Source organism: Sphaerodactylus townsendi, linkage group LG06, assembly GCF_021028975.2.
Source record: "Sphaerodactylus townsendi isolate TG3544 linkage group LG06, MPM_Stown_v2.3, whole genome shotgun sequence".
NCBI classification, from domain to species: Eukaryota; Metazoa; Chordata; class Lepidosauria; order Squamata; family Sphaerodactylidae; genus Sphaerodactylus; species Sphaerodactylus townsendi.
Window position 1 is genome coordinate 53,391,511 of NC_059430.1, and position 18,749 is coordinate 53,410,259.

The window sequence follows — 18,749 nt, forward strand, 5'->3', positions numbered from 1 at the left end:
GAAGAGAAGCTAAATACATTCAGTTTCAGGGTGGGGGAAGAGATTTACATGGAAATGTTGAAGAGAGCTTCCTTAAATTTCAATTCATTTGAAAAGCTCTCTTGAAGATATTTTTCAAGATCATGATTTCCAGAGTCTAGATGTAACATTGCTTGGGTAGGAGGTACAGTGGATAAATTTGATGGGTTTGTATTCTTTCTTGGTGGTTAGCAAGCAGAAAGGATTTGATATTTGCTGTGCTCTGTTGGATTATTTGTGGTCTCAAAGGTACTACTCAAGGCCTTGAAGGTTAAAACCCAAACCTTGAAAACCAGTGATTTTTTAACCAGTGCAAATAGTAGGGAATAGGTCAGAGGCGTATCAGGGGCAATGGTGCCCAGGGACAACACCTGCTCTAGGTGCCAACGATGCCTCTCTGGGGGAACACCAAGAGCGGCCTCCCCCCCAAGGGCAGCCCAGCAACAGCCCCATAGCCACTGCTCTCTGGGTGCAGAGGGATGAGTCTTGTAGGGGGTGATTTTCCGGTCCCCCCCATGTGATTAAATGGCCTCCGCCCAGGGACATGTTTCCCCACATGTCCCTTTGGGCGGTATGCCACTGGGCCAGCTGGCCCTCCATCAACAGAAAAAAGCTGGGTATCATCTGCATACTGATGGCAACTCATCTAAAGCTCTGTACCAACTGCACCAGGGATCAAGTAAATGTTAAATAATACCAGAGACAGGACTGTCCCCTGTGTCACCCCACAAACAAGGGGGCACCGCTGGGACAGGTCATCCACTAACACTACCTGCTGTCTTCATTCCCTGAGAAATCCAAGATTGTCCCCTGTTCCCCAGTTATGGCGAAGTGGTGGGTCAAAAGGTTGTAATCGACCTGGTCAAATGCTGCAGTGAGATCTAAAAGCACCAGCTGCAATAGAGCTCTTCTGTGATGGCGACCAGCATGGTCTCCGTCCTGTGGCCAGGGCAGAAGCTGGACTGGAATGGGTCAAAGGTCAGTGTGTCATCCAAGAGTGCCTGCAGTTGCTCCCCAACTACTCTTTCAACCACCCTACCAGAAATGGTAAGTTCTAAACTGTGTGGTTGTTGGATGGATCTACAGGATTCAGAGATTATTTGTTTAAAGCAGATTCCGCATGGACCAAAAACAGCAGTGTGAAAGCAGTGTGAAAGCAATGTAAAAATGGTGTAAACCCTTTTACACCATTTTAAACCCTTTTACACCATTTTAACACTGCTGTTTTTTGCCCATGCGGAATCTGCTTAAGAGTCAGCACGGATCAAGGGGACAGGTGGTGGACTTCACAGTCGCAATCACCTTGCCAACATCAGCTTGGGAAAGCAGGCTGAAATGATCCAGTATTGGACCTGAAGATGGCCAAAAAGACCTGAAGATGAAAAAAGAATCTCGCAAAAACCTCATAGCTGATGGCCAAATCACTAATACTTTTTGATCCCATAACTAAGGACATTAAAGAGTGAATTACCCTAAACAATTGTAATAAGCAAGAGCTAGCAGACACAGTGGAGGGAATAATTTTTTTAAGAGAATCCACACATTTGTTCTATGATATTTCACATAAAACAAAGTTGCTTTCAAAATAATCAAACATAGAGATACACCAGTATTTCTGAAGTCTTCACAAGTTCTGGAAATGGAATCCTTGAATGAAGGCAAAAACCCATTTCAAAACCAGGCCAAGTAAAACTGGAATGTCTAGATGAACATCTACAGGAGAAAGGGTGTAAATATACCTCTCACTGTCAGCGTAGCTCCCAAAGTATGGCGAAGGCTTAAATGGGTTTATTTGGAACCGGCAAAGGAGGCAATTGTATGCCATTTATATGTGCATCCATTGTGTCATTCCCTAACCTCCGAAGCGGTTGGGCGCATTGACAACATTTTCAGCGGACCGGGGAAGTTGCCAGGATTATTTTAGAATAAGAGACTTCATCAAATCCTGTATTTTTGTACATGTTCTGAGTTTTACTGCAAGGAAATGTTTCATACCGAGTTCCGTGCTTACGTAACCGAACAAGGCGGTTCGCGGGTGCCGTCTCTGGCCCTGTTGCTTTCGAGCTTACCGGCTTTATACCGCTCTCTGGAACCTATTATGTCAAAGGAAGCTTCACTGTCAAGAACAAAATTAGTGACTAGGCATAATTCAGGTTATGCTTTCGGTGCATCTGGCTGCCGCTTTGCAACGACCCGACATTAGTAAGTGATACTGCTGTATTTCCATGTATGCAATGGTAACCTATAAAATACTTCTTTACATTAAGGTCTCAGTTACACCTTATGATCAATATGTGATTGCCAGTGGCCCATAGCTTCTGCCTTTTATGTCTTTTTGGTAATGCCTAGGACATGCAAAGAAATATTATCACTCTCTGAATTTTCCCACCTGAATTATCTGCCATTGGTTGGCTTCTAACGGAAGGTCGGCTGGCAAAACTTCAGATGACTTTGGTGGTAACCATTGCTAGAGAGATGTAGAAGCTTGAGCAGTACCGCCATCATCTCCCGCTGGAAACTGAAACGTGAGTAATTGGTATGGGTCATCTGTCCCAAAAAAGCATTTGACTACTAGTAGAAATGACTTCTAATTTTTAAATCCAATTCATACTTAGCATCATTTATCATGAAATCTACAGCTCAACCTCACTGGTCAGGTTTTTACAAATTTTGACAAGGAATTAAATTAGGAATCTTTTTAGACATAAGAATTTTAGGAAATATTTCTTTGAAAAATGGTTTACCATATTACCATATTCTTGTTTGCTGAATGTATATCAGTTCAACTTAATTCATAACATTTCCAACAATGTTTACTATATTTTTTCCTGACTATTAGTTTCACAAATGCCATTTTACAAATGTATGTTTGGCATTCTGAAGTGAACTAGGGGCTGCTGTCCTTTTTATACCCACTCATTGATTTCTCCCCCTCCTCATTTATAAATTTGCAACATACAAACCCTGATATAATATTTCTAAATATTGTAAATATTCACTTTTAAAAATAAAGACTGTAATCCAATTTAATGGGGTATAAGCATTCCATCAGTTCTGAGTACACATGCTTAGTATAACGCTCCACCAGCTACATTGTTGACTTCAGGTGGAATGCCAAATTAGGTTTGAGGTTTTGGTGCTTACCTTTAAAGCCCTAAATGGTCTGGAGCCTTTGTGTCTATGGGACTGTCTCTTCCATTATGTTCACTGAAGAGCATTCCAATCTGCTGATAACAACTTACTGGTGATCTCTGTCCTGAAAGAGGTCCAATTAACCTCAGCCAGGGCCAGGACCTTTTCAGTCCTGGCCCCAGCCTGTTGGAATGCTCTGTCAGAGAATACCAGAGCCCTGAGAGACTGAAGGCAATTCTACAGGGCCTACAAGACACAGCTGTTCCACCAGGCCTATAGTTGAAGCAGAAGCAAGGTAAGGAACAACCTGTACCAATTTTTGGCTTCCCCATCTCCTACTCCACTCCCTCTATTATTATTAGCATATTGAGATTTTAATTGCCATTTTGTTTAGAGTTTTCAATTATTGTTTTAAAGATTTTATATTAATTGTATTTATTAAATGTTACATGCCGGAAGCCACCCTAAGCCCATAAGGGGAAGGGTGGAATATAAATATTAAATAAATAAATAAATAAATAAATAAGGATTTGTTTGTAAGTTGTATTGCTGTCGATTATTCAGCATACTGATATATAAATGCATGTATGACCATTTATTATTTCTTTTCACTGTAATTTTATGCTCTCTTATAGATTATAGCTTTGCGTGAGCAAAATTTACACATTCAAAGGAAATTGGCATCAGGAGAGAGTCCTCTTGACTCAGAACATATCAAAGGAATAGAGTCAGGACAAAAGATTCACGAAAAGGTATGAAAAAGCTGTTTTGCTTTGATTGAAATGTTCTGATCAGCACATGTTGCATGCATTCTGCATTTTCAAATCTATGAAAGTTCACTATGCATGCCAGACACCCTTGACCAATCTCATTTATGCATCCTTCACACAAAATTAAAGCCAATGGCAAAGAAACTTTGTGTCACATCTAACTACTGAACTCATCTTTTGCTGTTACTCTGCTAACATGCAAAGCAATATTACAAAAATACTATTATGTGAGTCTGTCATTGCCTGAACGTTTAACAGTTCTACTGGACTCTTTGGTGGTGGGTGCTGTTGCTGCTGCTGTTGTTGCTCAGTATGTCCTTACTGTATTAGATATGTGTATTTCCTTTGATATTAATTCCAATAATTACAAAAACGAACCAAATTCCCCATCTAAGCAGCCAATAATTTTAAAAGTATGGTTTTCTTTCATTTTGTTCTGGTTTCTTTCATTATTGCAATCTCTGACTCTATTGGTTTCAAGGCAGCCAATGTTTTTCTAATAGAGAAAACACAGTGTATTGTAATAGGCGGGAGGAGAGAAGCTTTGGGCTTATTTAGCCAGTGGATCACATACACGTGTAAGGTATTTCCAATCTAGAAGGATGTTGAAATAAACTATACTCTGTTTCATGTAAAGATGTTAGTTTGGTCAGTTGAGGTGCAGCAGTTGAGAAAATTGTGTGCTTCTGCATTAGAATATCGTCCCAAATGAATTGGTGATAGTGCAATCATTGAAAAGAGGACTGGAAGTGGGTGGGACAAAGAAAATTGATAGAAAATATATGCACAAGGAAAAAGTCAACTCAAAATCAGGTTTTAGAAAAACATCACAGCAAAAGTGCTCTCAAAACATTAAAATAAAACAAATAAAACAAAAAACCCCAGCGGAAAAGAAGAGGAGAGATGAAAACTGAAGGCACAAAAATGCATGAGGAAATCAGGCAATAAACTGAAGGACAATGGTAGGATTCAGCAGGTTTGCACCACTTCAGCAGAACCGGATGTTAAAATGTGCATGTAAACAACCACTTGTTAAATTATTTGAATCCCACCACTGGAACCGGTTGTTAAATGATTTGAATCCCACCACTGGCCAGAACCAACAAGAAAACTCCATGTGGAAAATCCTTGGAAGATGCTATAGAGCTTTCAGGACAGGGGAGAAAGAAAACAGTGGCAAAGGTTGAGATGAGATGCTTCCTTTAAGTTCTTGAAGATCTCCAGTTTATTTTACTGTAATTGTAATATAATAAAATATTGAACACTGAACTCATTTGCACTGATTCAGAATACCAGGGTGAAGAGGGAGATCAAGGGAGTTTACAAAGAGGCTGCAATTGAAGGCAATTTAAGGTAAATTAAGGTTGATTTCATTTTGAGTTGTTTTGCAGCTCTCCCTGAAAAAAGGGGTGGAGAAAGGAGCTCAATGGTTTGCATTTAGTGAAAGTATTCACTCATAAAAGGAAGGGGCAATTTCTGACGACCATTCCCCTGCAGCAGATGTCCTGACTTCCAACTTCATACTTTTCCTGGGGATCCCCTGTCTCCCAGGATCAGCCTTTGGGAGGACATTTTTTACTTCACTAGCAGGGGTGAGCAGGAAAGTCTCACTCTCCTGACACAAATGCTTTACAGAGTGGATTTGTGGAAGGAGTTATCTGCAGACTGAAATTAAATTAAATTTTGTCAGAGTTAATGGGAAATGTCCCAAACAAACATGTGATAATGTGTTTAACCACATTGCTATAAACTAATAATGTTATATGTCAATGGTATCAAAAATAAAAAATAATATATTTTAAGGTGATTAATTATTAATCGTTTCAATGGAAGTTTGTAGCTTTTCCAGTCTTGTTTAGGATTTCCCTTGTTTGCTGCTTACAGATCATTCAAATATTTGAAACACAATTCAAATTTCCCTTGAGGATTTTGTGAAGATGGACCATAGGCCTAAGAATGGAATTTGATATTAACAAATAAGGGATTTATAGAATCAAAGGATTCAAAATGGGTTTTCTCTCTCTGGGTCAGCTTGTCAGCAGATACATAGCGGTCATGCAGGCGAGCAAAATATTATATCTATAAGAAGGATATTGTCACTGCGGGCCAAGACATGACAGAAGACATATTTTATAGACTGTCAAAACTAGCTATATGGGATGGTCTACATGAAATAAACATAGCAATAAAGAAATCAAAGGTTAGAATAGAACGGAATTTGATTAGATAACTGAAAATGTGTTTTTATATATTTTAACTAGAGGGGCCTGGCCACGCGTTGCTGTGGCTTATTGTGGTGAAATGGAAAAGGAACAGTAGCAGCAAATCAATTGCAGAGGCCCAATGATGCGTTCTCGGCTGCAAACACGCGGCCACAATTACTGTGTGCGATGTCATTGATGTGTGTGCCCGCATTCCTGGGGGGGGGGAATGGAAAGGAACCCCTCCCACACATCTAGGCTGGCTGGTCATTACCTGGGAGTAAGTTTGGTTGGTGGCAATGGGTGTCGCTTCTGAGGAAACCTTCTGAGGGGCGTGATGCAGCCATTCAAAGTATGTCACGGTTGCTGTACCGAGCTTACTCCTGAGTAATGCATGCCTGGTTTTCTTAACTGTAACCGCAGTATTCAGGGAATCTAGGGTGCCTGGCCCCTCCCTCTCATCCCTTGCATGTCGCCCCTCACTCTCTTCCCTCCCTCACTTCTCTTCCCTTGAATGCCACCCCTGCCCCTCCTTCCCTTCCCTTTTGCTTCGCTAGGGTGAGTGGGTCATATCAAGATGCTGGGCCCCCTGCCTCCCCTCCCTTGCATGCCACCCCTCACTCTCTCCCCTCTCTCACTTCTCTTCCCTTGTATGCCTTCCCCTCCATCCCTTTCCACTCCCTCCCTCTCTTCCCTTCCTCCCCCTCCCTCTCCCTCCCTTCCCTCTCCCTCGTGTGTATGTGTGTGTATGTGTTTCACTTCCACTCAAGTTACTGTCTATGAACTGTTTCCACTGCTCATATCTGGCCATCTGAGTGAACATTCTAAGCACCACGAACATTCTAAGGGTGACAGTTACACAGGCAACTGCATGTCCTTCACCATGGAGTGCCAGGAAAAAGGCATTTTACCTGGGCCAGGTGTGAAATTTCAGATATGTGAACATCTAAAAATACTCTCATCTGGCTGACTATAGTAGCTGGGAATTTTCAGAGGAATTGGCCCAGCAGTTACTGAGTTATACTATCATCAACAAAAACACTGTATTGTCGAAGGCTTTCGACAATACTTTGAATGAAATGTCACATAACAAAAACACTGTTAGCTTTTTATATATATAGATGAACGCTGAAATGATAATGAGAGATATCTACTTGTATTCTACTATAATTCTATTCTACAGAATCACATAGTATATTTGTCAAAATCATTTTTAACCTTTTAAAGTGAATAAGTTGTATGTGAAATCTTTCACCCTGTGAAAGGGAACTTTATGATTCTAACCCACCCTTAGGAATGTTGGGAATTGGTGATCAGGATTGAAAACCAGAAAGACAGAATTTAGTTTATTGCTCTGCCAATGGCAGGGACAAACACTCTGCTGAAAAGCAGAGGAAAATTCCAGCATTTGTGAAAGGAAGGGGTAGGCAAGCCAAATTGATTTTAATGCTAAGGAAGAAAGCATGTATGGGAAAAATGATTATATGGGTAATGTATGCAGGTATGATTATGAATGATGTATCTATTCTTGGAAACTATAAAAGATGAGGTCTTTTGTATAGTGAGGTGTGGCTCTTATAGAGGGCTCACTGTCATAGATCTATTCTGGACAGTAAAAACTTTTCTTTTGTTTAAAACCTGATTCTTGGGTATTATTTCTTTGACAGTCTTTATAAAACACAACTGTGCAAGTCCATACCCGGGGTGTGGCCTGACAGTTTTTAAAAACAATAACGTTCCTGAATTATTTCCTGCAGTCGTCTTTCTATGTTAAAAATCAATACCAAAAAAAGAGATAATTTGAATGAAATGTCACATAACTCTGGAGTCACACTTGTGGACAGTTTGTGTAAGGGACATCTTGGGTTTTAATTCTATCTGACCTTCACAGGATGATTATAACCTGGAGAAAATTGGCTTCAAGGAATTGATGCTATAATTTTACTGTTTATTAAATATAATTATTGTGCTTGATGTACAAAACTTTAGGCATGATCTTTGCCCCTGTTAATGCTAAATTAGAAAGTTAACGCAATTTGAGCCCAGATGATCAGAAGAGTACAGCTTAATTTAAGAAACAGTATAGACATGGTATTCATTTTCGGATTGTTTTATTGATGGGTCATTGTTGATACAATTTACTGTAAAGCTATGAATGCATGGAATTTGATCAAAATATCTGCTTGTTTGGCACACAAGACAGCAAAGGAGTTACAAAGGATGCAGAATGGACAAAGGAGAGGTAAGGTGTTTCTTGTGGAGCAGAGACTTTGGGAGAAGAAAGAAGGCAGATAATAAGATGCAGTTACAAGAGGGTAGCGGAACCTTAAACAGTAATAATTGGAAGAATCTATAGAACTGAAAGAGGTGCCTATCTGGTATGTTTTGTATTTTTGAATGCTGGGCAACAAATGGATAGGATATGGCAGTTAATCTTGTACAATTTTAAACTATGTGTTTAAGGTAAAGACTAGAGTTATGTCTTAAACTAGGAATAATTAACATCTAACATCTGTAATATTTTGCCACTTCTGCTGCATTCAGTATGTGAAGTTAACGCCATGCTGTTGAGTGTTTGCTGGAAGAGATAAAATGGTACTTTGTGCTTTTTATTATAGTACTCAATGGGTTTTTCTTGTTAACTGACCAGAACATTTTGATTAGCAATAAAAATATAAAGACAGTACTTTATTGCTTAGCAGTTTAGAAAGAAGGAGATGCAGCCTGCTTGAAAGGGGGTATTGTCCAGGGCTGAGTATATTTTTCAAGTTGGCAGATATAATAGCATCAGGACCAAAATGTTTGGCTCCCCCCCCAAAAAAACCCATAAATTTCTGTCAGAAGCACAGAATTTATACATTAGTATGGTTTGAGAATATAACCTTGAATATCCAAATGTTCAGTCTGTAGCCTGATCCCTGTGCACAATTACTTGAATCAGTTCCACTATTTTCAGTGCAACTTTTCTTCCAAATAAGAAATACATAAGATTGCAGCTTTCCATTTCAGGGGCCACTATTTTATTCATACTGACTGATGAAATGACAAGTCACCAACTATGTTGCAAGAATAATTTTTTTCATATATGAAAAAATATAGTCAAATCAAACAAGCTTCATGCTACTGTGATAAAAGTGTTTTACACTATGTGGGAAATTATTTCAGTGTATTACTGGGCTCTACATTTTTCCAGTATGTTGGCTTGTTTAGTGTTCTCTCATACTTTTATTCAAACACCATGTTGCCTCCTATTGATCAATGATTGTCTCCATAAACACAAGATTGAATTGCTGCTGTGCTTTTGATCTATAGAGTGAAGAGAGATATACCTGGTACTGATTTCTTTTCAAGCTGTTCACCAAGAGAAAATAACATATGCTTTTTGTCCTTTGTCTTACAAAGCACTAACAATTTCATTTTTCTCCCTAAACCTCTTCCATATTTAATGTCTATTGGCCTCCGTGACCCTTGTTCCCACAGAATATTTTTGAACTTTGATTTTTCATGCCTTCTTTGTTGTAGATAATGCTGTCTCTGATATCAGACTTGCTTGATGTCACTTTCATCTATTTTTCCCCTCCTTTTGGCTACTTCTACTGTATTTGGACAGCTAGCAAAGTTTGCTGTCTACAGGAAGTGTGCTATGCTTCTGCTTTAAAGGGGACTTTACATCTGATCCAGCAGGACTTTTTTCCTTTTTTTCACAGGCCAGAATTTAAAGAATTTGTATTTTAAGAATACTGTTTGTCCTTTGCCAGTTATGCAAAGCACAAATAAGACTTCCTTAGGATGTCTTAAAAGGGACCCTCTTGGATGTTTCTTTCTGAATAGTGGGTGTTTTATTTTTCCTGCCTTCCACACACACACCCATTAGAGCACTTACTTATATTATCACAACAGCTTGCCCCAACCATTTTCTGCTGCTTTAGAGTCCATGCTGCCTCCATTTGCTGCATGTCTGTTTCGCACAGAGGTTTCCTCAGCCTGCAGCTCATTCATTTGCTATGTCATTGTAAAACATTCAGGAATAAAGTTTGTTTTCCCTGGCAATGCTGCACCCATGTTGTTTTTTCTTTTTGTTTAGAGGGAGGTGTCTTTGTAGCTCACAGATGCATCTAAGAATCGTGGCTGCTTGGAGGACTGGTCTACTGCCCATTAACAAGCATTGGGTAGACCTCTGCTCAATTTCCCCTCCCCCTTTCTCCCTCTTCCCAAGGGTGCATGGGTCACAACTAAAAGATGAGGCCCCTCCCCCTCCTTTTCCCTCCAGCATGGGTAGACAATGACCACATAATGAGCCCCCTCCTTCTCCCCCTTCTTTCCCTTTCCTCTCAGGACCAGATGATTGGCCACCTTCCCTTACCTAACTGTCCCCTATGGTGGGTGGACCAAAACCAGATGACAGGCTCCCTCCTCCCTCCCTCCAGCATGGGTAGGCCAATTACAAGATAATGGGCTTCTCCCTTCTCCCCCATGGTGGGTGGGCCTTGACCAGATGATTGGCCTTCTTTCCCCTCCTCCTCCCTTCCAATTCCTCACCAGGGTAAGTGGGTCACAACTAGATGACAGGCCCTCTCCTCGCAGGGTGGGTGAGCCACAACGAAATGATGGCCTCCTCCCTTCCCCTCCCCCAGGACAGGTGGACCATGACATCTTGAACAAAAATAAAACATCCTGAGGATGTCTTGGGGGAAAGTTGTACAGACTTCTTCCCCAAGCCATCTTTTTCCCATCTTCTAAACATCTTATTTGTGCTATTCAACCCAGTAGCAGTGATGTTGAATAACATTGCCAGTATGTGCTGTATAATTCAGAGTATCCATTCAAAGAGGGGACTTAGTCAATAGCATGAAAGAACATCCTGGAAGGAAAACAAATTACCACAATATAGAGAATGGTGGGTTGGAAACTTTTTCCTCTGATATGCCAGACAAGCGAGAGGATCCAGATCTAGATCTTATGTTGCTGTAGTAAGGACTAATGCTTGGTTCTCCTGGCGTGGCCATTATGCTCAAGATTCTTTTAAAAAGATTTATGTCAGTTCTGTGAACAAAGAAGTAAATGCTAGGATCTGTCCCTTAGAGTGGGGAATTAGCGGGATCAGACTTTGCTTAGTGAGAGGCGAAGTAACCAGGATCTTTTCCACCAGAATTTATGGAGGTTGTTTCTGCAAGAAATCTGCAGGAATCATGAATAAAAGTTTAACAATTTTATTATTAAAAGTAAAATAAAAAATACAAGTACACAAATGGTCAAAGCACACAGAGAAATCACAGAGTCCTAGGATGTAGATAGTGTTGAGAGTACAGATCTGGGTTAAAATGGGATTTTTGGACCCGGGGAAGGGGGGATAGGCCATAATTAACTTGTTCTGAAGAATGTGTCCTGGAAAGGAGAGCTCAGTGTCTGCACATGTAAGTCCATACCCACTTTCATAATTGGCCTAGGCATCGCATATGACCCATGCTACCCAGAGTAGCTATCACTGTTATTCTCACTCTCCAAATCTTAACTCAGTAACATGGAAATGTGCAGAAGTAACCTTTCTAACAATGAGTTTTCTACAGCAAGTCATCATGAGAAGACTCTAAAGAAGAGTCTTCTGAGCAGACATGGACTCAACATTGATGATGGACTTCTAACATAGTTGTCTGAAGCTAACTTGTCCTTGCATTTAGTTGGAATGCTGCTTTCTGACCAATTCTAGCAATTTATTTTGAAGGCTTAACCAATACAGAAATCAGGAATTTCCAGTTCAACATCTCATTAAAAAGTCATTTTGTTTATGGAAGTTGATTTTGCAAGCCTTTTCCCATTTCTTCTGTAGATAAACATTAGTGTTTTTTTTGTTTCAGCGCCTATCAAATGGCTCAATAGATTCAAATGACGACACCAGTCAATTGGTGGAGCTACAAGAGCTTCTTGAAAAACAGAATTATGAAATGACACAGATGAAGGAACGCTTGACTTCGTTGTCTTCGAGAGTTGGGGAAGTAGAGCAAGATGCAGAAGCAGCTAGAAAGGAACTCATTAAAACTGAAGACATGAACACCAAATATCAGAGGGACATTAGAGAGGTAAACAATTTATGCCAGCTGCATTTGTTTATTAAAACCTGTCATTATGTGAAGTTATGTGAATATTACCTTTTCTGAATTTTGTGTGTAAATCTGTACAATAAAGGTATGGGAAGGTATGGTAAATGATCACTCCAAACTGCATGTGTTTTTAATTGTTAGGACTTAACCCATCAAAAGAAGTATAATTTGTATTTCTCCATGTGTGCCTAGTGGGTTCAAAAATGTTCAGCCCCATCTTCCTGACCTGAAGTCTCCCCCATTTCTTCCTTGGTATCAACATAAAAATGTCATAATTTCTTCCCTGGCTTTTCTCACACAGTAAGTTGTCTGTGTGGGGTGGATAGCAATGTAATGTTTTAACTTTTTTAAAGGGTTATTTTGTTACCTTTTATTTTGTTATTTTGTAACATTTTAACCCTGCCTTTCCTCCAAAGAGTGCAGGTCAGCATATATATTTTCTTGGCCTCCATTTGATCATCATATTAAAAGCATGGTGACAGAGTAGGATCCTTGTGGTGAAACACTGTCCGTGATTAATACTCATCATAGGTATCAGCAGCCACAATAGTTTAAGATGGCCACCAAATGGTGATTGTATGATATGAAATGGGAAGATAACACATGTATCTACCCACTAGACAGAAATCATGGGTGTGTGCTCAATGCATGAAGTTCTTGGCTGTCTGGAAGCAAGTTTGTTCCCTTAAGGCTAGGATTAACAACCTTGAGAAGCTGAGGTGGAGAGAGAGAGAGAAGTTTGGGGATGAGACCTTCAGGGATTTACCAGAACAGTCCCAATTCTGACAGCATTTCTGCTGCTGTGAAGAGAGATGGTCTTAAGGTCAGATAATGTTAGTCTGAGAAGGAAGAATGTGATCCCTTAGAAGGAACCCTTTCCATAGATGATGGATCAATGTCCTTCCATACTGAAGATCTCCCTCTGGGCTTAGAGGAGAGGAGGTCTTTTGGTAGTGGGTGATTTGATTATTAGGAACATAGAGAGAGACGTCTGTGACAGCCATTTTGACCACATGGTGACTTACCTGTCTGGTGCAAAGGTTGCAGACATCACACATTGCAGAGATAGGTGGATAGATGGTGCTGGGGAGCAATCAGCAGTCATGGCACCAGTGACACTGAGAAATGTAATCATGTGATCTTGGAAGAAAAATATAGGTTACTAGGCAGGAAGTTAAAGGCCAGGACAACAGAGGGTGGTTACAAGTGCAGGGCTAACTAGACAGGTTCAGGTCAAGGATCTCAAAATGTGGATAAGGAAGTGGTGCCAGAAGGAAGGATTTAAATTTGTTAAGCACTGGGGAACTTTCTGGGGCAAGCCAAAAGTTGGATCTGTTTATCAAAGATTCTGTTTATCAAAGATTCATAGGTTGTTGGATTACACGTAAGCCTTTATTTCATATAATTCAAGCAATGATATCTATTACAATGTAATCTCTGTATTAAAAGGTTCAGGGGGTCCAAAGTTATGGACTCCCAAAGGGGGTGCCCCCATCCTCCATTGTTTCCAATGGGAGCTAGTAGAAGATGGGGACTACACCTTTGAGGGTCCATAACTTTGGACCCCCTGAACCAAACTTCACCAAACCTGGGATGTATTATCAGGAGAGTCTTTTATTGATACCATCCAGGTTTTGTGAAGTTTGGTCTAGGGGGTCCAAAGCTATGGACTCCCAAAGGGAGTGCCCCATCCTCCATTGTTTCCAATGGGAGCTAATAGAAGATGGGAAGGGCTACATTTTTGAGGGGTCCATAACTTTTGGGACATCTTGAATCCAAACTTCCACCAAACCTGTAATGTACTATCAGGAGAGGCTCTTATTGATACCACCCAGGTTTTGTGAAGTTTAGTCCAGGGGGTCCAAAGTTATGGACTCCCAAAGGGGGTGCTCCCATCTCCCATTGTTTCCTAATGGGACCTAATAATAGGAGAGGGGCTACACCTTTGAGGGTCCATATAATCCTTTGGATCCCCGAACCAAACTTCACAAAACCTGGGTGGTATCATTAGGAGAGACTCCTAAAAAAGATACCTCTGAAAGTTTGGTGCTTCTAGCTTAGCCATTGCACCCCTGACAAAGCAGGCACCCCTAAATTTCTCCCAGATTCTCCTTTTAAATCCACCCCCTTCGGCATGGATTTCCCAAAGGAGAATCCTATGAGGTCCTCTAGTTCTAGAAGAAGAAGAAGAAGAGTTTGGATTTATATCCCCCCTTTCTCTCCTGTAGGAGACTCAAAGGGGCTTACAATCTCCTTGCCCTTGCTCCCTCACAACAAACACCCTGTGAGGTGGGTGGGGCTGAGAGAGCTCCGAAAAGCTGTGACTAGGCCAAGATCACCCAGCTGGCATGTGTGGGAGTGCACAGGCTAATCTGAATTCCCCAGATAAGCCTCCACAGCTCAAGTGGCAGAGCAGGGAATCAAACCCGGTTCCCCCAGACTAGAATGCACTTGCTCTTAACCACTATGCCACATTGAAAGTGATGCTGTTTCAGGGTGGGGGATAATCCACCCCAAAACAGCATCACTTTCAATGTTGTTTTAACTGGGGACCCCAGATTCTCCCTTTAAGGTGGATTTAAAAGGAGAATTTGGGCTCTCTAGTTTAAACACCATTGAAAGTGATGCTGTTTGGGGGTGGATTCCAGCATCACAGCGGCTGCCCGGGGGGGGGCACACAACTCAGATTTTGCACCAGGCTCCATTTTCCCTCTATGCCTCTGCCCAGAAGGGAGGGGCAGGGCAGGGCAGGGGGTCTGCCATCCCCGAACTCGGAGAGCTGCTTTTATAAGCACTAGGCCAGGGGCAGGGCTTGGGGAGGCGTGGCCATGCCCTAGGGGCGGGTGGGGGTGTGGCCCCACCCCTGAACCCCCCATAAAAAATCTATACCTACGTCCCTGCATGAGCTTCCTCACAACAGGAACATGCTTTTTCAATGCTACAAACTGTCCTGAAAAAAAAAGAGCTGCCATCCACTTGTGTTTACTGTTCCCCCTGCAACAAGTCACATTTTATTTTTTCCATGGTATTCAGGTGTCCATTGAAGAGATGTGATAAACATACTATCAGATCACTAATATACAACATGCATAATAAGCAGACTAGATTATTTGTAGGGAGAAGTAAACTCAGTCAATGAAAATAGAAATACTGATACCTCAAGGATGGAAGAGAAAACCAGAGGGTTATGAATGTCTTTGTAATGAGCTTTGTTTACTATAGAAAAGTAGATTAGTATGCCCCTAGGCACATGGATGCAGTAGCAGGCACACAAGCAATCCCAAAGATCACAAGCATCAAAAGCATCTTCTCCTTCCTCCCCCCAAATTAGCATCTTCACCATGAAATGCTATTCAGACTACTTTTCAGATTTTCCTCGCACATTCATAATTTGAGGTTCCTCTTGTGAACAGTAATTTCAGTTTCCTCGTGGTTGATTGTAACTTCACAAATTTCGATTTAGATAAAAGTAGTCTATTGTTGGTGCAGAGTGAACATTGGCAAGCTGTGTAAGCTGTGGCATTTGATGTACTATTCCTTCTTTTAAGGCTATGGCACAGAAAGAAGACATGGAAGAAAGAATTACAACTCTGGAGAAGCGTTACCTAAGTGCACAGAGGGAATCCACCTCCATCCATGACATGAATGATAAGCTAGAAAATGAACTTGCAAACAAGGAGGCCCTCCTGCGTCAGGTTAAGTATCTGGATCACTTCTAAGGCTAAAACAAACTTTTGAAGAGAATAGACTGGTACATTTAATTATATTATACACTGAAGTTTTCTTGAAAAGAAGTTCAAATTTGTTCACTTGCTATGAACTTACACTGCCTTCTAAGATATTGCTGAATTTAGGTCAACAAAGAATTAAGATTTGTCTGTCAAGCAATAGAAGAGGCAACAGTGGATCAGATTAGGCAGAGTTTCATTTTAACTAGGGCTAAGCTCCAGTTTTAATATCAGTGCTTGATGGTAGAATATGTGAATTAGTCAGATATGGCTTCTGCTGAATATGGAAAACAAAGGGAAATAGACATGGTTGGGTTTGGTGAAGGTAAAAAAGTCAATGCAAAGAAAAAGTAATAGTGAAGCAGATCTATCAAAAACTGAACGTCACATGCAACAGAGTGCAAGCTTGCAAGAGGTCCCTTAACTATTCACAGATTGAAGGATATGCAGTTGTTTTCAGGGAAGTATCAATTATTGTAGTGTGCAAGAGGTACATAATAAGTGGCAGATCAAAAGAATGCATTGTATAAAGTTTTCATCTCCACATTGAAATGGAATTGGTAAGTTTCAACTTTGATTAGTGAAAACATGGAATGAGAAAAGCAACTTATGTGCTTTCCGGTTTATCATTGCCATTCTTCTTCAGTAGATTTGTATATTAATGATTAATGATTTAGACAGAATGGAGAAGCTAGCCAGATTGACTTTTTGGAAACCAATATACATACTGTGGAACCTCGGTTTTCGTTGGTAATCCGTCCGAAAAGAATCGATGAAAACCGAAACCGATGAAAACCGAGGCAAACTTTTCCATAAGAATCAATGTACATCCAATTAATTCGTTCTAGGCACTCCAAAAAACATACCAAAAACACATTTTTGTGAATAAACATAGTGTTTAATGCTGAAAACAGTAACAAACAATAACACTAGGACCAGCTTCAGAGCCAGTGGACCAATGTCGCACCAGAAAGTTGTCCAAAGAGGTCTGTTTCTGATGCCTCTTTAAGATTTGTCTGAAATGGGGCAAGACATTGTCATTAAACAAGTTGCAGACACGATCTGCAACAGCTTTGTCCGGGTGATTTTTCTCCACAAACCCCTGCACCTTACTGCAAATCGATGAAAACCGAGGCAAATTGATGAAAACCGAGACAAATTTTTCACTGAAAAAATCGATGAAAACCAAAACCGATGAAAACCGAAGGCAATGAAAACCAAGGTTCCACTGTACACCATTTCCTGCATAATAAAACTCATCTTGGTGATGGTGCAAATATATGGGCTGGTGATAATATCAGAACAGATTTCTTGGCCGAAGGTTATGTGGCCCTGCATTTAATATTCATACGCAGGTTAGTCAGTATTTGTGACACTAAAATGAAGACCATCTTGGAATTCTCCTGGTCCTTATGATGCAGTGGGTAGAGGTTAGTTCAGATATCTTTACATTCCTTATTATGGTAGCAGCTTGCAGTATTGGAAACTATAAATATTTAACATAACTCTCAGTGACTGTAGGAAACAATGTAGCCTTTCCCCAAATAATGAAGACAATAGTCCCTCTAACATTTCAATCCTTTGCAAGCTTTATCTTGGGCCTACAATTGCATTATGAGATATAAACTAGATAAATAATTCATCACATTCTCCCATTTAACCTTCATTCTTCCATTAGCTGACTATTGTAAATAAGTGGCTTGGTTAAAATAATGTCAATTTTGTCATAATCAGCACATCAGTTTCCCTTTCCGCTTTATGGTTTGAAATCTGCTTGTTATGATCCTGAATATCTGAATCATGAGATTTCTGTATCTGAATTAAGTTTTTTATAAGCTTTCAATATTTTTCCTTTTTCCTGTAAAGGATTATTTTGTCCATCCATCCCTCAAACTGCAGTAAATTCCTTATTCAGCTCTCAAAATATTTTGATCATATTTTTCTGGGTTTTAGATGGAAGAAAAAAACAGACAGCTTCAAGAACGTCTTGAATTAGCTGAGCAAAAACTACAGCAAACAATGCGGAAAGCAGAGACATTGCCTGAAGTGGAAGCTGAACTGGCTCAAAGAATTGCAGCACTAACAAAGGTAGGATGAACTAAGGAGTAAGTTAACTGCAGAAATATGCTTTCTTTTAACACTGATTCTCATCCCTTTTTCCTCTCTTCAGTATCACCAGCAGAAATAAAAGCCTGTTTTGGAATGGACAAAGATGATTCTTCTTAATGGCACTGTAAATAAATACTAATCATATATAAAGATGTTTGCTTCAATTTAACATAATGGCAGAGGTGTTGCTTGGCCTTACTGTATGGCTTGAGTACATTTTTTTCAATATTCCAAAGGAGGGTTTTATAATACTTTGTATTATAAAAGAGTTGTGGTTATTCAAGTTCAGCTAAAATCACTAGCTTTGTTTGCCACTGAAATTTTCCATGATTTCCTACATCACATTGATTCAAAGAAAGATTGCGATCACTTTCATGAAATAAATAAGGCAAAAACCACTTTCTTTTATGGATCCAGCTCAAATGAATTGTGAGGTGGATGTGCATGAGTGGCTAGTTTGTACAGAAGATGTACTCTAATGAAATGTTGCCAGTCTTGCACAAAGTTTTAAGTGTCTGCACATCTGAAATTTGCATGTCTTCCAGTGAGTGGATATGCAAATCACCATTGATAATAGTAGATGCACGAGTTATTGATGTTACTTTTGCTGGCTCTTCCTTGTAATATCCAAAACAGACTTTTTCTATGGAATTATGGCTGCATTCTAGGCACACTCTGTTGCAAGGAAACCCT

The 18,749-nt window shown here is 40.2% G+C and overlaps 1 protein-coding gene across 9 annotated transcripts in view; it reads left to right on the forward strand.

Annotated features, from left to right (window-relative positions):
• PPFIA2 (PTPRF interacting protein alpha 2) overlaps nt 1-18,749 on the forward strand; it is a 320,885-nt gene that overhangs the window by 210,746 nt on the left and 91,390 nt on the right. For all 9 annotated transcript variants that reach the window (XM_048502302.1, XM_048502308.1, XM_048502311.1 and 6 more), the window contains 4 exons: nt 3,786-3,902; nt 11,977-12,198; nt 15,768-15,914; nt 17,901-18,035. In XM_048502302.1, the coding sequence (XP_048358259.1) occupies nt 3,786-3,902; nt 11,977-12,198; nt 15,768-15,914; nt 17,901-18,035 (621 nt within the window). The remainder of the gene's footprint in view (nt 1-3,785; nt 3,903-11,976; nt 12,199-15,767; nt 15,915-17,900; nt 18,036-18,749) is intronic.